Source organism: Macaca nemestrina, chromosome 16 (genome assembly GCF_043159975.1).
Source record: "Macaca nemestrina isolate mMacNem1 chromosome 16, mMacNem.hap1, whole genome shotgun sequence".
Taxonomy (NCBI): domain Eukaryota; kingdom Metazoa; phylum Chordata; class Mammalia; order Primates; family Cercopithecidae; genus Macaca; species Macaca nemestrina.
In genome coordinates, this window is record NC_092140.1 from 13,522,064 (window position 1) to 13,542,200 (window position 20,137).

General features: G+C 41.2%; 1 protein-coding gene across 1 annotated transcript in view; it reads right to left on the reverse strand.

Moving 5' to 3' along the window:
* The window catches only part of LOC105477975 (propionyl-CoA carboxylase subunit alpha), a 440,790-nt gene that overhangs the window by 307,694 nt on the left and 112,959 nt on the right, over positions 1-20,137 (reverse strand). The window contains exon 7 of the mRNA XM_011734903.2: positions 12,902-13,033. Within this exon, the coding sequence (XP_011733205.2) occupies positions 12,902-13,033 (132 nt within the window). The remainder of the gene's footprint in view (positions 1-12,901; positions 13,034-20,137) is intronic.

Here is a 20,137-nt window from a genome sequence, read left to right on the forward strand (position 1 = left end):
CGCATGCCTGTAACCCCAGCTACTCAGGAGGCAGAGGCTGCAGTGAGGCAAGACAGTGATAGTGCGCTCCAGTATGGGCGACAGAGCAAGACTTTGTCTCAAAAAAAAAAAGAGCACAAGCGCTATGCCAGAAGGCTTGGGCTCCAACACTGCTTCTGTGGCTATGACTGAGTTACTAGAGTGCCTCTCTGGTATTTGGTTTCCTCATCTGTAAAATGGACATAATAACAGTATCTATCTCATAGATAGATACTATGACATAGACATACTATACATAGCCATAATAACAATATCTATCTCATAGATAGTTATTAAGAAGATGAAATTAGTCAAGGCTGAAACACATTAGAACAATACCTGGCCCACAGCAGGTACTCAATTAAGGTTAGTAACTGTGAGAAAATGGGCAGCCTGCCACCCCAAACTACCATGTTGGTACCTTCCCTGCCTGGCCTTAGTTGTTATATCCTGTGTCATTACTCATCTTCTGAACCTAGATAACAAAGAACTAATCCTGGCACTCCAATACTGGAAAAAACATGTACTTCCTCTCTCATAATGCACTGGATCAGACGATCTACCAACTCGGTATTGCTGGTGAACAGGGCAAAACACAGGGAGGCGCAGAAAACACTACAACAAAGACAGGCAAATTCGAATCATTCTTCCCAGATGCTAAACACCCACACATTTTTATAGTGGTATTAGCATCAACACCGACCGCCATGCACGATTCAGACATCTTTCTCACTTGCTACTGCCTACTTACCGACCCTTAATTTTCTACTCTGTGGATGACAATCCTGCTACCCATTCATATGAAAACCACTTAGGAGTTTACTTTCCTCAGCTGGTTCTAGAAGGGAATCAGTGACTGTTTATAAAAAAAAAAAATCATTTGTTTCAAGACACTATAGGTAAGAGCTATAGCTGCACCCTAAAAGCTGTCCTCAAACTATTCTGCATTCATATATAAAGTAAAGCAGAAACTTTTTAACAATCCTGGGCTCAGGAATGGCTTTCTGGCTTCCACATAATCCAGTTAACTCAAAGCGAGGCAGAAAATTCTTTCTGTTTTAATATACTTTCAAATCTTTCGGCCAGGCACAGTGGCTCACGCCTACAATTCCAGCACTTTGGGAGGCCATGGGGGGCGGATCACTTGAGGCCAGGAGTTCCAGACCAGCCTGGGCAACATGGCAAAACCCTGTCTCTACTAAAAACACAAAAATTAGACAGATGTGGTGGCCCACACCTGTAAACCCAGCTACCTGAGAGGCTGAGGCACAAGAATCACCTGAAACCAAAAGGTGGTGGTTTTCAGTGAGCCAAGATCGCACCACTGCACTCCAGCCTGGATGACTGAGTGACACTCTCCATCTCAAAGAAAAAAAAGCTTTCTAAAATTTAGTACACTTTTCTATCATTGTAAAAACAGCATAGTAAAAACAATTGAGTCTTTTTTTCCAAAATATAAAGCCTTTGAGACTTCATCAGGAAAATAAATTATTCTTGGTTTAGCAGGGACAAATACACTAATGTTTAATGTTACACTTTCTAACTGCTAAGACACAGCTTGTCTCCAATTTTTGGTTTTTGTTTTCGGGGTCTTTTTTAAATGAGTTCCTTCACACTAGCTTTTTTAGTTATTGGCCTCCTTCTGCTAAAGCAAGAGTACAGTTTTTAAAATCTGGCCAATTCGGTGATAAAAAAAAAAAATTACTATTTTAAATCTACACTGCCTAATTTACAAAACTCATTCAAATACATGACCATACTCTGTTCTGTGGTGTAAATGGGTATTACTATTTCCTCTCTGTTTTGTTTTGTTTTTTTTTTCCAGATGGAGTCTCGCTGTGTTGCCCAGGCTGGAGAGAAGTGGCGCGATCTCTGCTCACTGCAAGCTCCGCCTCCTGGGTTCACGCCATTCTCCTGCCTCAGCCTCCCGAGTAGCTGGGACTACAAGCGCCTGCCACCACGCCCGGCTAATTTTTTTTGCATTTTTAGTAGAGATGGGGTTTTTTTTTGCATTTTTAGTAGAGATGGGGTTTCACTGTGTTAGCCAGGATGGTCTCGATCTCCTGACCCCGTAATCCGCCCACCTCGGCCTCCCAAAGTGCTGGGATTACAGGCGTGAGCCACCGCGCCCAGCCTATTTCCTCTTAACGAACAATTAGAACTACAAGACATTAAATGAATTTCTTCCGAAACTGGTGTGCTGATAGGTATTACAACCAAATGCAGTAAAATAATCATCAATGATCCTTCCCTCCGCTTCATACCTGACGTTGAACAGATCACATAATCCCATGGATTCCATTTACACCGTCTTCCTCAACACCATCTACTTTGTTGCATACAATACTTTATTTTAGGGGTCTGCCGTTTCTATCCTGGATTAGAAGAGGATCCTAATTTGTTTACCAACTTCAAGTTTTGCTCTGCTCCAATCTATTTTCCACACAACAAACCAAAATGAGTTTTCTAATGCCACATTTCTGTCATGTTAACTCTTCTGCATGAAATTATTCAGAGGCTCCCAAAACCACAAGAAATAAGTTGCATCACATTAAAGCCCACACATATCTGGATCCTAACTTTCTCTCTAGCTCCCTTTCTAACCGCTGCCCCTCATACCACAAATCTGCAGTTTTCCAGAGTTCTCACTGTCTCTCACCTCCAGGCTTTTGCAATAAGATGTTTTCACTGACATTAGAGCTGTGTCCATCATCAATCTCACTTTTCAGCTAACTCACTACTACTCAGATTTCAGGTTTTACTTAGCTATTATTTCCAGTGGAAAATCTGCAATGATACCCTAAAACTAGGTTACATGCCCATCCTACATGGGCCCCTGCACCTTGAGCTTAGCATTATCAAAACGTAGTCAACTGCCTGAATACTTGCGGTCCTCCCGAAGAAGGCTTTAAGCTCTTTGAAATCAGGATCTGTGGCATGTTATTCATTGCCTTAAAAAAAAAAAAAGAGCTGGGATCCCAATTCCTGTCTCCAGTATCTTTATGTGCATGCCTTTCACTCTGCTCTCAAGTTCCTGAGATCAAGGTAATGAAATGTTGCATAAAACGAAATTTGTTAAAGGGAAATACTTGAAACCAAATGATTACTTCAGAATTACATTTTAAAACATTAATTTCTCTCTAAGGAAAAGGATGATTCAAGGACAGATTAATAAGCCATAAAGAAAACAGATGCAGAAGACCACTGAAGTACTGCACACAGTGCTTTAAAGGAGTATGGGTAAACTGTCTCCATGTAACATCCTAAATGTTCAAATAAGAAAGGAACAGAGGTTTGAAGGAGAAATGTAACAAACTAAAATTGCATCATAACTGGTGGAAACTACTTGGGCAAAAAAAGTAGACGATAGTCACCAAGGAAAATAATTTAGTCTTAAAAATACTGTAGACTAATTTTAAAAACACTAAACATTTTTTAAAAGATAGAATTACCTATAATTGGCATATGCACTCTGCCAATGAAAAACTGTTGCTAACACAGTTGCTAAAAACACAAGATATTCCAAAATTCAGTACTATTAATTTCCATCAGCAAACTTCTATCTGCATAGATATCATCAAAAGTAATCTTATACTCGGCCGGGCGCGGTGGCTCAAGCCTGTAATCCCAGCACTTTGGGAGGCCGAGGCGGGCGGATCACAAGGTCAGGAGATTGAGACCACAGTGAAACCCCGTCTCTACTAAAAATACAAAAAATTAGCCGGGCGCGGTGGTGGGCGCCTGTAGTCCCAGCTACTCAGGAGGCTGAGGCAGGAGAATGGCGTGAACCCAGGAGGCGGAGCTTGCAGTGAGCCGAGATCGCGCCACTGCACTCCAGCCTGGGCAACAGCGTGAGACTCCGTCTCAAAAAAAAAAAAAAAAAAAAAAAAAAAAAAAAAAAAAGGTAATCTTATACTCAATGACTCTAAAATAATAAATGTGAACAGTGTAGCTCCAAGTGAATGTGGAGTCACTATACCAGAAACCTAAACTAATAGCCAAATATAAAAGAAAAATATGTACAGCCTCTTGTATTAGAAATAAAAACAAACTAAAAATAAAATTAGTATTAAAAATTATTTCCGGTCGGGCATGGCGGCTCACACCTCTAATCCCAGCACTTTGGGAGGCTGAGGAGGGCGGATCACCCAAGCCCAGGAGTTCAAGACCAGCCTGGCCAACATGGCGAAACCTCATCTCTACTAAAAATAAAAAATTACTAAAAAATTACTAATTACTAAAAATACAAAAATTAGCCGGGTATGGTGGCGCATGTCCGTAATCCCAGCTACTCCGGAGATGGAGGCACAAGAATCACTTGAACCCAGGGGGGCGGGGATGGAGTGAGCCGAGACTGTGCCACTGTACTCCAGCCTGGGCAACAGAGTGACAGTCTGTCTCAAAAAAATTATTTCCACCAGGCGCAGTGGCTCACACCTGGACACCTACAATCCTAGCACTCTGGGGGCCGAGGCAGGTGGATCACTTGAGGTCAGGAGGTTGAAACCAGCCTGGCCAACATGGTGAAACCCCATCTCTGAAATGAAATGAAATGAAAAATCAGCTGGACATGGTGGTACATGCCTGTAATCCCAGTTACTCGGGAGGCTGAGACAGGAGAATTGCTTGAACCCGGCACGCACAAGTTGCAGTGAGCTGAGATCACACCACTGCACTGCAGGGAGAGACTCCATCTCAAAAAAAGAAAAATATTTCCCAGGGTAACAAAAGAACATTCCTTTAAAATTATTTTTAAATGCTTATCTGAAAACTATAACCTGCAGGTTCAGTTGTGGCGTCACAAATTCAGAAACAATCATTAGTGCAGACAATGAGAATCAATCATGATTTGAGAGTGTAATAGGATGTTACAAATCATCTAATGCATACAAGGAAAAAAACTGAGAAGATGAGATTTCTTTTCTCCTTTCTACCTTTCCATATTTTCCAAATTTACTAGAACAGAGGCTGCAAATTCAGATGCAGCCTCCTAAGAAGATAACCAAAATAACCTGTTGAACAAGCAAAACCACGTGTATTACCCACAGAGACACGTTCCAGGCCCACTAAAAGCCACAGTTCAAGATCCTAGACTTGGCATCTGCATGCTTCTCTGAGGCCCACTAAGCGACCCCCTCGGGGGTCTCCCCACCCACAATGGTGAGATGAGTCTCACACTGGGTAGAGCTCCAATTTCCTTTTCAAGAACTGTAGGAATAAAGACCCGCTGAATTTCTGATCACATTTGAAAATGTTTAATATTGGAAGAAACCTCCCATACTACTAACATAATGTCCTCAACATTTTTTGTTCTAAGTCCGTAAGTCAAAGTTCACCTGAAAGAAGACAGGCACAGGTTTCATAAGCCCATCTTCATGCTGACTTTAGAAGCCAGTGAGTTCAGAAGGTTTCATCAGATCACCATCCCAATAGAAAACAATTTACCTGGGAACCTGGAGTATTTTCCTCTGTCTTGACTTGCTTTGTCCATGGAAGGCTGGGCCTAGGAGATAGAGTCTTTCCAAATCTTAAACCGACAAGGCACTGTCAGGTTTGCAGTTAGAGACGGCCAACGATTAGGTTGTGAGCCCAATTCATGAGGTGCACAAACAACATATTCAATATGCCATTAGGAGACTCCCATGAGTTTGGCTCAGACTAAGTCTGTGGTCTCTCAGAGTCAGACTTCTGCTCTTTAAATGCATTAAATATGTAATGGAAATTCACCGTCTTCTCTTTCTAAAGGGCATCATTTCACCAAGGATAGTTACAAAGTGGGGAACAGGGAGAGGGAAATAGGAAGACCTATTAGAAAGGGGAAATGAGAAATATCCTGAGTGACTTCAGACCCCAAACGCACAGAAAGCCGGTGGGGTTTAGAAAAACTGAATGACTGGGTGTGGTGGCACACGCCTGTAATCCCAACACTTTGGGAGGCCAAGGCAGGTGGATCACTTGAGGTCAGGAGTTCAAGACCTGGCCAACATGGTGAAATACAGTCTCTACTAGAAATACAAAAAAAAAAGTAGCCGGGCATGGTGGTGCACACCTGTGGTCCCAGTTACTTGGGAGGCTGGGGCAGGAGAACCACTTCAACCTGGGAAGTAGAGGTTGCAGTGAGCCAAGACTGCACCACTGCACTCCAGCCTGGGTGACAGAAAGAGACTCCGTCTCAAAAAAAAAAAAAAAAAGAAAAAAGAAAAAAAAGAAACTGTAGATATTGGACAAGGTCTTTTGAAGGCTATCACCAAAATCTTTCCTGTGAAAACAGGTAACTCTAATCCAGTTGTGCTGGCAGAGGAAGGATAAGCCCCTCGGAGACTTCCAGGGTGGGTTCTTACTACCTTCAGTTAGCATTCAGGAGTAAGCCCTGAAGTAATTGTGACCCCAGCTCCTTCCTCACTTCTTGTGAGCAGCCTTAGGCCAGAAACAGAAAATGTTATAAACAAGCAAAAACTGGCTGGGAAGGCACCACAGTCAAACAACACAACTCCATATTACACATTCAAAAGAGCCTGAAAACAAAGGCAGTATAAGACCCAGAATAAGATGACACACTTGAAGATAAAACTAGATGCTCCCACTCCAAAAATTAAACACCAGTCTTTTGATAAAGACACCTGAGACATTGTAAGAAGAAATTACAATGGAAAAATAATTGTTGTTTTATTCAAGAGAATGGGGGGAAAAAATGATAGTAGGCAACGTTCTAACAGCAAATCAAGCACCCATTTCTCCTTTTACTCTTCAACTCACAAGAAGAATTTTCACTAATTATTAGTGGAGAAACAAGTAAAAAAATTATTGATATGGGTGGCACAATATTTACCTTAATTCCTGCCATTGTTCCACAAGCTCTCCCTCGGAATCAACAAACTACTCGGTTGATAGATATCGATAATAACTGTCACATTTCCCACGTCCCAGCACACAACGGTCACCTTTGGACCTTTAGCCAAGAAACATTCCCTTCCTATGAGATACTACATCCATTAATTTCATAAAGAAAAATCTCCTATGTAAACAGAATTTCCGTATCAAATGCTCTCCTGATGGTCTCGTCCTTGAACCCTTGAGGACTCCACCATTCATCATCAAGCCAGAAATAATTTGGACAGTGACGCATTAGTATTCTTGTGAATAAATCAAGTACAAATTGAAGATACAAAAAAGGCAAGATTCCTTGTCAAAAAAATATATAATTATACTGGTAGAAATATTCAGGCTGAGTAGATCAAGGTTCATAATGACACATCCAAACCCCTACCCAAATTCACACAAATGTCTAAAAAAAAAGGTAAAGAGGAAAATACCTCATAAGGAAATAATAATAATAATTTCATCATACACTGCTCAGGGGTTTGCAAGGCTGCAATCAGGGAGTGAACCAGGCTACATTGTCACTGGAGACTCAAACGGGGAGAAATTTGCTGCCAAGCTCATTCAGGTAGTTGGCAGAATTATGTCCTTGTAGCTGCGTGAGGAAGGACTCCAGCCTTTTGCTGGCCCTTACATAGATTCTTAGAATCTGCCCACCATCCACTGCCAAGCAGGCTTCCTCAATATGGCTGCTTACTTTATCAAGCCAGCAAAACGAATCTTGTTCTCTAGTCTGTTAAGATCAAGTATTATATAATGAAACATAATCACAGGAGTGACACCCAACCACTTTGCCACATAATGTGATTGAATGCAGTGACATCCCATCACTTTTGCCATATAATGCAACCTAATTAAGGGAGTAACATGACATCACCTTTGCCATATTCTATTAATTAGAGAAGCAATTCACAGGTTCTACTCAAATTGAAGAGAAGTGGATTATACAAGAGGAAGGGAGTAGATAAAGGTTTGGATGCCTGACAGTTCCTCAAAAAGATAAACATAGAATTACCACATGACCCAGGAATTCCACTCCTGGGTACATACCCCAAATAACTTAAAAACAGACATATGGCTGGGTGCAGTGGCACACACCTGTAATCCCAGCACTTTGGGAGGCCAAGGTGGGTGGATAACCTGAGGTCAGGAGTTTGAGACCAGCCTGACTAACATGGTGAAACCCTGTCTCTACTAAATACAAAAAAAAAAATTAGCCAGACATAGACATGGTGGTGGGTGCCTCTAATTCCAGCTACTTGGGAGGCTGAGGCAGGAGAATCACTTGAACTTGGCAGAGGTTGCAATGAGTCAAGATCACGCCACTACACTCCAGCCTGGGCAACAAGAGTGAAACTCCATCTCAAAACAAACAAACAAATATATAAGCAAATACTTGCATACAAATGTTTGTAGCAATACTAATTGCAATGGTGAAAATGCAACCCAAATGTCTTTCAACCAATGAATGGAATTTTTTTTTTTTGTGAGACAGAGTCTTATTCTGTTGCCCAGGCTGGAGTGCAGTGGCGCCATCTCAGCTCACTGCAACCTCTGCCCCCAGTGTTCTAGCGATTCTCCTGCCTTAGCCTCCCAAGTAGCTGAGATTACAGGCGCCTGCCACCATGCCCGGCTAATTTTTTTGTATTTTTAGTAGAGACGGGTTTTCGCCATGTTCGCCAGGCTGATCTCGAACTCCTGACCTCAGGTGGATTTTTTTAAAGTGGTAAATCATACAATAGACTATCACTCAGCCACAAAAAAAGAAAAAAAATCTGATACATGCTATAACATGGATACTATATTTATATTTTGCTTGGTTGAGTCCAATGTTAAGTCTATCTAAAGTCCTTATTTTCACATATTTGCAGTCAAAGAATTTCTTTTTTTTTTTTTTTGAGACAGAGTCTCACTCTGTCACCCAGGCTGGAGTGCAGTGGCACGATCTTGGCTCACTGCAACCTCCACCTCCTGGGGTCAAGCGATTCTCCTACTCAGCCTCCCGAGTGGCTGGGATTACAGGCACGCACTACCATGTCTGGCTAATTTTTGTATTTTTAGTAGAGACGGGGTTTCATCATGCTGGCCAGGCTGGTCTTGAACTCCTGACCTCATGATCCACCCGCCTCGGCCTCCCAAAGTGCTGGGATTAAAGGCATAAGCCACTGCGCCCAGTCTTGTATTTAATTTTTAAAATAGACTCAAATTCTCTTGTGAAATTCTTTTCTTTTCTTTTCTTTTTTGAGACAGACTTCTACTCTTCTTGCCCAGGCTGGAGTGCAATGGTGTGATCTTGGCTCAGTGCAACCTCCACCTCCCAGGTTCAAGCGATTCTCAGGCCTCAGCCTCCCGAGTAGCTGGGATTACAGGCACCTGCCACAACACTCGAATAATTTTTGTATTTTCAGTAGAGACAGGGTTTTGCCATGTTGACCAGGCTGATCTCGAACTCCTGACCTCAGGTGACCTGCCCACCTCGGCCTCCCAAAGTGCTGGGATTACAGGCGTGAGCCACCGCGCCTGGATGAAATTCTTTATATACTTATCTATTTTCTCCATATTTTCCTCGGATTTCTTTAACATATAAATCGTAGTTATCTCAGCCAATTCCAATATCTAAAGCATATGTGGATCTGTTTCTATTGTCTTTTTTTTTTTCTCTTGGTTTTTGGTTTCTTTTGGTATTTAATAAATGTGACTAATCAATATGTACTAAATGGCAGACAATGTGTATTAAATAGGTATTATGTATAAAATGTACCTCCTAGAATATTATTTATTCAACAAATACTTAGTGAGCACTGACTAAGCACTGACAATATGCTAGGCACCATGCGCATGTGATACAGTAATAAAGAGAGCAGCATCCCTGCCATCAGAAGCTTGCACTCCAGTGTAGGAAGGAGGCATTTACCTAATACTAAAATGGCCTTTAAGGCCCTAAAAATCTAAGCTCCCTACTATACCATTATCTTTTTTTTTCCCTTATCTCTAAATTGTCTCTCTCTTGATGATTCCAATCACATGCTTCCTTGGTGTTTATTCAGTATCAGGTACACTTCAATCTCAACCAACAATCTTGCACTTGTTATTCTTTCTGCCTAATATGCTTTGCTCTTCTCCAGGATAGCAACAAGACGTGTCCTGCCACTTCCTTAGATGGTCTGCTAAACATGCACTTGGCCCTCTATATCCTTGGGTTCTGTATCCACAGATTAAACCAACCACAGATGGAAAATATTCAGAAAAAAAAAAAAAAAAAGGAAGGAAGAAAGGAAAGAAGGAAGGAAGGAAAGAAGGAAAAATAAAACCACTGCAAATTTTAAAACACAGTGGGACAACTATTTACATAGCATTTACATTGTATTAGGTATTATAAGTAATCTAGAGATGATTTAGAGTATACGGAAGGGCTGCGCGCAGTGGCTCACATCTGTAATCCCAGCATTTCAGGAGGCCAAGGAGAAGGACTGCTTGAGCCCAGGAGTTTGAAACCAGTCTGGGCAACACAGTGAAACCCCCGTCTCTACAAAAGATAAAAAGTAGGCAGGTGTGGTGGCACACATCTATAGTCCCACCTATTCAAGCAGCTGACGTGGGAGGGAGGAGCACTTGAGCCCAGGAGGTTGAGGTTGCAGTGAGCCGTGACTGTGCCACCGCACTCTAGCCTGGGTGACAGAACAAGACCGTGCCTCAAATAATAATAATAATAATAATAATAATTATAAAAGAAAGAAAAGGTGGCAATTAATGCTATGAAAAAAAGTAAGATTGTCCAGGGCAAGTTAGCACAATAAAAAGAGGAAATGTCCTACTCAGGACCCAGAATAAAAACCCCCATTTAAGGAACAAAGATAGGAAGAACAATCGGGAGGAATCTAAGAAGGGGCATTCAAACGAGCCAAAAAACACAAAAACTAGAACTGAGTAATGTGCCAGAAGTGAGTATCTCCGAGGGAAGTATGGACTGACCAAGAGACTCAAATGCTGCTCAGAGATTGATATAAGATCAGAATTCAAGCTTATATACTGGATTTAACAAAGGGAAGAGGTTGCTGGTAGCTTTGCAAGAGAAATTCAGTAGGAATGAGGAAAGAAGCTAGACGGCAAATTTAAAGATAAAGTGAAAGATACAGAAATGAAAGTGAGGAAGGGCAATTCTAAGAGCTTTGGCACTGAAAGGGAAGAGAGAAAGAAGGTGGCAACTAGCTGTGGAGTGAGAGGGGTGATGGTGCTGTATGAATGGAAGAAATGCTTGTTTCTTTCCCACTAAACTGTGAGCACTATGATGCGCAGATCACGTGTGTCTCATCACCACATCCTTCCCACACAACTGAGTGAACAATACATTTGTTCACTGAGCATTTTTAATAGCAATGATAACAGAAAGGAGCTAAAAGATGAGAATTTTAAGACACAGAAGACAGAAAAGATAATCAGTAAAACCATAGCCTGTGAAGGCTATAAAGAATACATTTGGAAAATAGGAGGAGAAACTGGCTTTCCAGAGGATGTGGAACACCTCCTCCTTGTACCAAGGGGGAAGAAGCAACATGGATAAATGTAGATAAAAGTAAATACAGGTAAATATGGGCAAGAAGCTGAGGATATTTATTAACCAGGGGCCAAGTTTTCTAATTGTCCTCTAATGCACAAAATGATCTTGCACAATGAAGAACAGCCCAACACAGAATGCCAAAAGTAACAACAAGAAATGCTGAAATGAAGAGTTCCTGCAGGCTAACTCAAATCACAAGGTTAAAACTCTACATGAGGACTCTCTTCTAACTAGAAAAAAAATAGAATAATTTTTCATGGGAAAAGGGGAAATTGCATACTTCAATTTCTGCATTTCTCCCTCAGAAGCCTTCAGTTGCAGAAGGCTCTTGCTAAATGTTTGCAATGTACAATTACCTATAGCTATACCACTTTCACCAGAAACATGATTCTAATTTACATATTATACACATGGAGAGAAGCTCAAGATAAAGATATATAGAGAAACTCATAATATTTAACACATGAAACACATACCACTATTAAATGCAATCCAGAGATCTGACAATACAATTTTTGATCACCAAGCTTTTTCCTATGAAAGTCTGAGTCACTGCTGATTCACTGAATACAATGCTCAAACAGTTTCTCACTCAAACTTATGCTATTTAAAATAATACAAGTTGGCCAGGCGCAATGGCTCACACCTGTAATCCCAATACTTCAGAAGGCCAAGGCGGGAGAATCACTTCAGCCCGGGAGTTTGAGACCAGCCTGGGCAACACAGTGAGACCCTCATCTCTACAAAATAAAAATAATTAGTCAGGTATGGTGGTGTGTGCCTGCAGTACTAGCCCCTTGGGAGGCTAAAGAAGGAGGGATTCTTGAGTCATGGCGAGAGGATCATTTGAGCCAAGGAGTTCAAGGTTACAGTGAGCTATGATTGCATCACTGCACTCCAGCCTAGGCAGAAGAGTGAGACCCCCATCTCTAAAAATAATAAAATAATCCAGTTAAAAACACTGATTTTTGGCCAGATGTGGTGGCTCACACCTGTAATCCCAGCACCCAGGAGGACGAGGCAGGCAGATCACCTGGGGTCAGGAGTTCAAGACCAGCCTGGCCAACATGGTGAAACCCTGTCTCTACTAAAAATACAAAAATTAGCTGGGCATGGTGGCAGGCGCCTGCAATCCCAGCTACTCCGGAGGTTGAAGCAGGAGAATCACTTGAACCCTGGAGGTGGAGGTTGCAGTGAACCGAGATTACATCATTGCACTCCAGCCTGGGTGACAAGAGCAAGCCTCCACCTCAAATAAATAAATAAATAAATAAATAAATGTAAAAACACTGATTTTTTAAACATACATACATGTATGTATGTGTGTGTATATATATGTGTGTGTGTGTATAAATATGTCCCAAAAAAGCAATAGTTACATTTTATCTTATACTTTTGACAAAATGCTTAAAGACATATACAATAAAAGTTAAAATAGCTTCTCACCTTGACTACTCCATCAAAGCCAGGGATTGTATTAACTTCTGCTTTCTTAGCTAATAATTTACTTTCAATCTTGTCACCCATGGCTTGAATAGCATGTGTGTCAGGTCCAATGAAAATGACATCTTCTGCTGCCTGTGGAGAAAAACAAGTCAAAATTTATAACAAGAACATTACAGAGCATGATGTGCAGTCACAATTTATAAAAAGAAAAGCCCATATGTGTATTTTCTAACTATTTTTCTTGCAGAAACAAAGTCTTTGAGCCAACACATTAAAATACTATATTGCATATAGTACATGTGTGGATAGATGCATGCAACAAAGTCAAATGAAAACAACGGACAGCACTGAAGAACTCCTGCTAGGTATAAACAGTGCACCTCCGAAAAGCCACTCTATGACACTGTATTTGTATATAACGTCCTACGCCACCTAATCTAGCCAGTAAGGTCACCCCTAAACACCTTATAAATCTCTATGTTTTCAACAGCCTGCAGCATAGTGCCCAGTATAACACAAATATCCATATTTACTGAATACCAATTCTGCGCCAGGCTCTGAGCTAAACATAGGAGATAACATGGATGAAGATAACAGGATATCAATAATTTCCAGGAAACGTGAACAGATCACTGACACCTCAGAGAAATAGATAAAAAAAAGTACAACATGTTTACATCCTTGTGACTACAAAAGATGAGTCAAGAATCCAGCGGGAATTTAACTGGGTAGAGGTCCAGTTTCGATCCAAACCACTCTGCACAGACCACACTGAGTACCTTGACAACGGATCTACCTCGCTGTTCATGCCACTCTATCTATTTAATGACTTAAATAGATCTAGAGACAGAACAAAATATGATGCCATCAGCTCCACCACAGGGCATGGTCTAGAAAAGTAATGGGGGTGTTTGCTGAGATAAAGGATGAAGTCATTTCATAAAGAACTGAAGGTAAATATAAAATGGGAAAAACCAGACCTATATGCAGGCCTTCCTCGAGGAAGGCGCCTAACTGCTGATTGCCCTACGACCTTTGTCAGAGTTGGTATAAACAATAAATCGCATATTTATATATCACTTTTACGTCACATGTTCATTCCATGTTAGCATTGCTACCTGCAAAGAATCCTGACTTGGGAAAAAAGGTTCATTCTCCTGGTGACCAGGGCAGCTGAGTAGCCTGGTGCTTGGAGTGCTCTCCTGGCCATCGTGACCAGGAGGATTAACCCCACCCTGAGCAGCAAGTGGAAGTTGAACAAGGAATAAACACAAGGAATATACAGGGAGATAAATATTTAGGAGGTGAGATGATGACTCCAACTTTGCACACGCTGAGCTGAGGTGCCTCACAATAGTCAAGTATTCATGTTAAGGAGGCAGATAGAGAAGTATAGAAGTGATCAGACAAGTCCAGGCTGAAATACAGATTTTATCTTTTTTGAGACAGAGTCTCCCTCCGTCTCAGGCTGGAGTGCAATGGCACAATCTTGGCTCACTGCAACCTCCATCTCCAGGGTTCAAGCGATTCTCCTGCCTCAGCCTCCCAAGTAGCTGGGACTACAGGCACACGCCACCACGTCCAGCTAATTTTTATACTTTTAGTAGAGACGGGGTTTTACCATATTGGCCAGGATGATCTCAACCTCTTGACCTCATGATCTGCCCACCTCGGCCTTCCAAAGTGCTGGGATTACAGGCATGAGCCACTGCGCCCAGCCAAACTACAGATTTTTAAAGGCATCACATACAGGATGGAATTAAAAATTGTGAATGGCAGTCCAGGTGCGGTGGCTCACGCCTGTAATCCCAACACTTCGGGAGGCTGAGGAGGACGGATCACGAGGTCAGGAGATCGAGACCATCCTGACCAACATGGTGAAACCCCATCTCTACTAAAAATACAAAAAATTAGCTGGGTGTAGTGGCACACACCTGTAATCCCAGTTACTGGGGAGGCTGAGGCAGGAGAATTGCTTGAACCCAGGAGTCAGAAGTTGCTGTGGGCCGAGATGGAGCCACTGCACTCCAGCCTGGGGACAGAGCGAGACTCCATCTCAAAAAATATATATAAAAATAAAAGTTGTGAATGAAACCATTCAGAGAAAATGAGTAGTAAAGCCAATGCCTTTAAATTCAAGAGGTATGCTTCTCTCCTACCCAAAAGCAAAACAAAAGAAAAGGGAATTTTTAGACCCTGAGTCTAAAGCATCCATTTCTTTGAGTGACAATGTGGATAATATCTGACTTTTAAGTTTGATTAAATAATTAAATAATGTACAGGAGGAAAACTATTATTTTCCTTCTACCTTTCTAAGTTCATGGCTGGGGCACCTATTACAAAAGATAGATTAACCAAAAAAAAAAAGTATACACATTTACTTAATATAAGTTGTACGTGACACAGGAGCCTGCGTAAGGAAATGAAAATCCAAAGAAACAGTTAAACTTGAGTGTTTTTATACAAGGCTGATGAAGACTAGAGAGCTAAGGAGAAATGATAGCACAGAGCGCAAGAGGTAAGTGTCATAAACTGGGGAAAACGACTCAGATTCCTCTGCATCCTCTTCTCTTTGGGAATGAGGATGCTCCTAACCCTGTCTCTACTAAAAATACAAAAATCAGCTGGGCAGGGTGGTGCGTGCCTGTAATCCCAGCTACTCTGGAGGTTGAGGCAGGAGAATCGCTTGAACCTGGGAAGTGGACGTTGCAGTGAGCCAAGACTGCACCACTGCACTCCAGCCTGGGCAACAGAGTGAGACTCTTTCTCCAGAAAAAAAAAAAGAGGACACTAGAATAATAAGATAGCTAGGTCCACAGGACTCTAAAATAGTATTATAGGAACCCAAATGCCTAAAATTTGCTGGTGTTACAAGTGGCAGGATGCTGGATAAGAAACCCCTTCAGCCATAAGAGGTGCTTATAAAGTATCTCTCTATCAAATGTTTTTGTATTTGGTTTTAGTAGAACCTTATTTTCGTGGAAAAAAAAATCTTATGCAAATCCCCAAAAATGTAAAGCACGTAGGAAGTAGCGCTGCTCTGTATGAGGAGATAATAGTGGTAAGCCTACACCTCTTTCAACTCTATGTCTCCAGGTGGATACATGAATCATTTCGGACCAGGACAATAATCATATTCATTTCTCTTTATCCAAAACCTGAAACCCGCTGAACACTAAGTAAAGGCAAGAGGAAACAATCATGCTTCAACCATCAGTTGTCTTTCCGTACTCTCATTTTACTTGCAAAGATGGAAAATTTTATTATAATGCTGCTTTAAAAACGACTATGCCAGGTAGATGTAATCAAGCAATCAGAGTACCCACACAAAGAATTGAAGAAATAACATAAATGAGAACATCCAAAGTACATTATGATTATACAGTAAAACTTCTGATTAACAGGAGCCCAACGACCTGGAACACTGATTAACCAGATTTTTCTTGTGCATTCTAATTTGAGGAAAATTACTCACCCAAAAATGCAAAATTATCAAAAAAAAAAAAAAGCTTACATCAAGTACTTAGTGACTATTTTTTGTCCCACCCAATACAAAAGAAAAATAGCCAGTAGTATGCTGGATCACTACAAATGTTTCAATGACTTAACTTCCTTTTTATCAATGTGTTTTTGGAAGTGCTCCCTAGGTCGGCCTTTAAAAGTAATTAAAGCAAAGTGAGGGAGCAACATTAGAGGCTCTTGGCTCCCATAAATCTGTGACCAAAAAGGATGAGGTCAGGATAAGAGAATATGGCAACTGCAGTGTGATGCAGCATGTTTCAAACGCTTTCAGTTCTTGACCAGGCAGTGGTGTGATGTAGAATAAAAAGCCAGATTATATCCACTAGTAACCTTCGATACTCTTCTGTTAACCTGGTATTTTTTGTTATCCATCTAATTATCAGCTTCCCTTAATCACTGCAAGTTTTCTGTTATGCAATAGTAACTAAATTTGTTTCCAAAAATATGCTTTTCAAGGTCCTTTTAAATTTACCTTGCATGATGCATATAATATCTGAATGCAAACAAATGTCTTATGACTACAAAAGGTGGGCATTTTTCATCATTAAAGTAATTCATTAAAAAAAAATAATTAGGAGCCAAGTGTGCCTGTAGTCCCAGGTACTTGGGAGGCTGAGCCAGGAGTATCTCTTGAGCCCAGACACTGTTCACAGTTGTTGTGCGCTACGATGGCACTTATGAACAGCCACTACACTCCAGCATGGGCGACATGGCAAGACAAAGGAAGAGAAAGAAATTATGAAAAGCTGAAATCACTGCTCCAAAATTCTACTCATTTCCTAAATTCTGTGACTTTATGGTTCTGGAAAAATTTTAATAGAAGAATGGGGAAAAGAGTCGGGTTTGAGCAGTATGTTAAGGAAATGAGATTTAATTTACAACAGATTTTATGTCAGGAATGAAGGACAGAAAGAATCATTGTAAAAATTACAATGTATGATACATATTTCATTCTCAGAAATATCACAAGTTAGTAAATTGCTAATTATGAATTCAGATTTTAAAGTGTATACATTTTAGGTTCACCAAGAGTTGCTACTTGGGTAACTACAAAACCAGGGTCAGAAATAAAAGACAGCCATGGGGCCAGGTGTAGTGGGTCACGCCTGTGATCTCAGCACTTTGGGAGGCCGAGGCAGGTGAGCTACATGAGCTCAGGAGTTTGAAACCAGGCTGAGCAACATGGCGAAAACTTTTCTCTACAAAAAACATAAAAATTAGCCAGTCATGGTGGTGTATACCTGTGGTCCCATGTGGTCCCAACTACTCGGGAAGCTGAGGTAGGAGGATTGCTTGAGCCCGGTGGGTAGAAGCTGCAGTGAGCTGAGACTGCACCACTGCACTCCAGCCTGGATGACAGAGCAAGACCTTGTCTCAAAAAAAAAAAAAGATAGCCATGGAAAAACAGCTGAACTGTCCAAAAGATCCAGATTGTGGTTTTTAATACTATTCCATGCTAAAAGGAAAAAGTGTTTCTGGTAGAAAAGGCCAGTTCCAGGATTGGTTCAGGGAATACAGCACATCTGATAAACTGAGTCAGAAAGAAAGCTTTCAAAAATTTACATAGCAGATAGAAAGGAGCACCCACTGAATACAGTGATATCAATAGGAACATCGAAAAGAATACTGGGGAGATTACAGGGTTAATTCATTCTTTTCAAGACCTCAGAATAAACCACTTCCTGCTATCTCTATTCAAGTGTTTGAACTTTTTGGACTTGAGTCACTGATTTGAAAATACGTGGCTCTTTAAAAAGCAATGTAGAGAAAAACTAATTTTATACATTAAACTAAGCAAAATAAAAGTATCAACATAAAATCCAACGCAATTTTTTTTTGTTTTTTGTCTTGATACAAAGTCTCGCTCTGGACTGCAGCAGGGAGATCCTGGCTCACTGCAACCTCCACCTCTGGGGTTCAAGCAATTCTCCTGCCTCAGCCTCCCAAGTAGCTGGGACTACAGGTGCCCCCCACCATGCCCAGCTGATAAGGTTTTGTATTTTTTGTAGAGACAGGGTTTCACCATGTCGGACGAGCTGGTCTCGAAATCCTGACCCCAAGTGATCCACCCGCCTCGGCCTCCCAAAGTTCTGGGATTACGGGTGTGAGCCACCATGCCCAGCCTCAACACAATGTTTTTATAAGGCAACAAAAAGGGACCAGAATAACATCCATGTGGCGGGGGAAAAGCACAGGACAAAAACATACCAACACAATAGATCAAAACTATCATCTTTTTTTTTTTTTTTTTTGAGACGGCGTCTCACTCTGTCACCCAGGCTGGAGTGCAGTGGCGCAACCTCGGCTCACTGCAACCTCCGCCTCCCAGGATCAAGCAATTATCCCGCCTCAGCCTCCCAATTAGCTGGGACTACAGATGCGCATCACCACGCCCGGCTAATTTTTTCTGTATTTTTAGTAGAGACAGAGTTTCATTATGTTGGCCAAGCTGGCCTCGAACTCCTGATCTCACGATCCGCCCACCTTGGCCTCCCAAAGTGCTGGGATTACAGGCATGAACCTCCGTGCCCGGCCTATCATCTAATATTTCAAAACAAGTTAAAAGACATTTTTAAATGACACATAACATAAAATAGTATAAATCAGATTTAGAAAAGCTCCAAAATGCAGAAAGGAGATGACAGAACTCATGATACAATTAGAAATGAAAAAGAAAATCATTCCATAAATGAAAACAGCTACAAAGAATTTAAGAGTGAATAAGGAAAACAGACAATGCCTTATGAGAAAGACAAAGTGAAAATAAAAATATTTAATTTAAATATAAAAAAATGAATAAACAATACAGGAGAAGATGACAAATACTGAAGATAAAAAAAGAACATCCAACATATGAATAATAGGAATCCTTGAAGAGAACCAAAGCAAAAAAAGAGCAAATATTAAAAATATAACTCAAGGCCAGGCGCGGTGGCTCAAGCCTGTAATCCCAGCACTTTGGGAGGCCGAGACGGGCGGATCACGAGGTCAGGAGATCGAGACCATCCTGGCTAACACGGTGAAACCCCGTCTCTACTAAAAAAAAAATACAAAAAAAAAACTAGCCGGGCGAGGTGGCGGGCGCCTGTAGTCCCAGCTACTCGGGAGGCTGAGGCAGGAGAATGGTCTAAACCCGGGAGGCGGAGCTTGCAGTGAGCTGAGATCCGGCCACTGCACCCCAGCCAGGGCGACAGAGCAAGACTCTGTCTCAAAAAAAATAAAATAAAATAAAATAAAATAAAAAATAAAAAATAAAAAAAATAAAAATATAACTCAAGAAAATTTACTTGAACCAAAAAATAAATATTAAAAGACCACACTACAGGAGAAATTCATTCCAGGATGACCAACATACCAAGAAAAAATGCTAGTAATAATACTTCAGTAAATGAAAAAAAAAAAACAAAAAAACAACAACTAGGAAAAAGTAACTTATACAAAAGAGAAATTTAAATAATCATCAGACTTTGACAGCAACATTTTGTGCCAAAAGAAAACGGAATAATAGCCGGGCGCGGTGGCTCACGCCTGTAATCCCAGCACTTTGGGAGGCCGAGGTGGGTGGATCACGTGAGGTCAGGAGTTCGAGACCAGCCTGACCAACATGGAGAAACCCCGTCTCTAGTGAAAATACAAAATTAGCTGGGCGTGGTGGCACATGCCTATAATCCCAGCTACTACGGAGGCTGAGGCAGGAGAATTGCTTGAACCTGG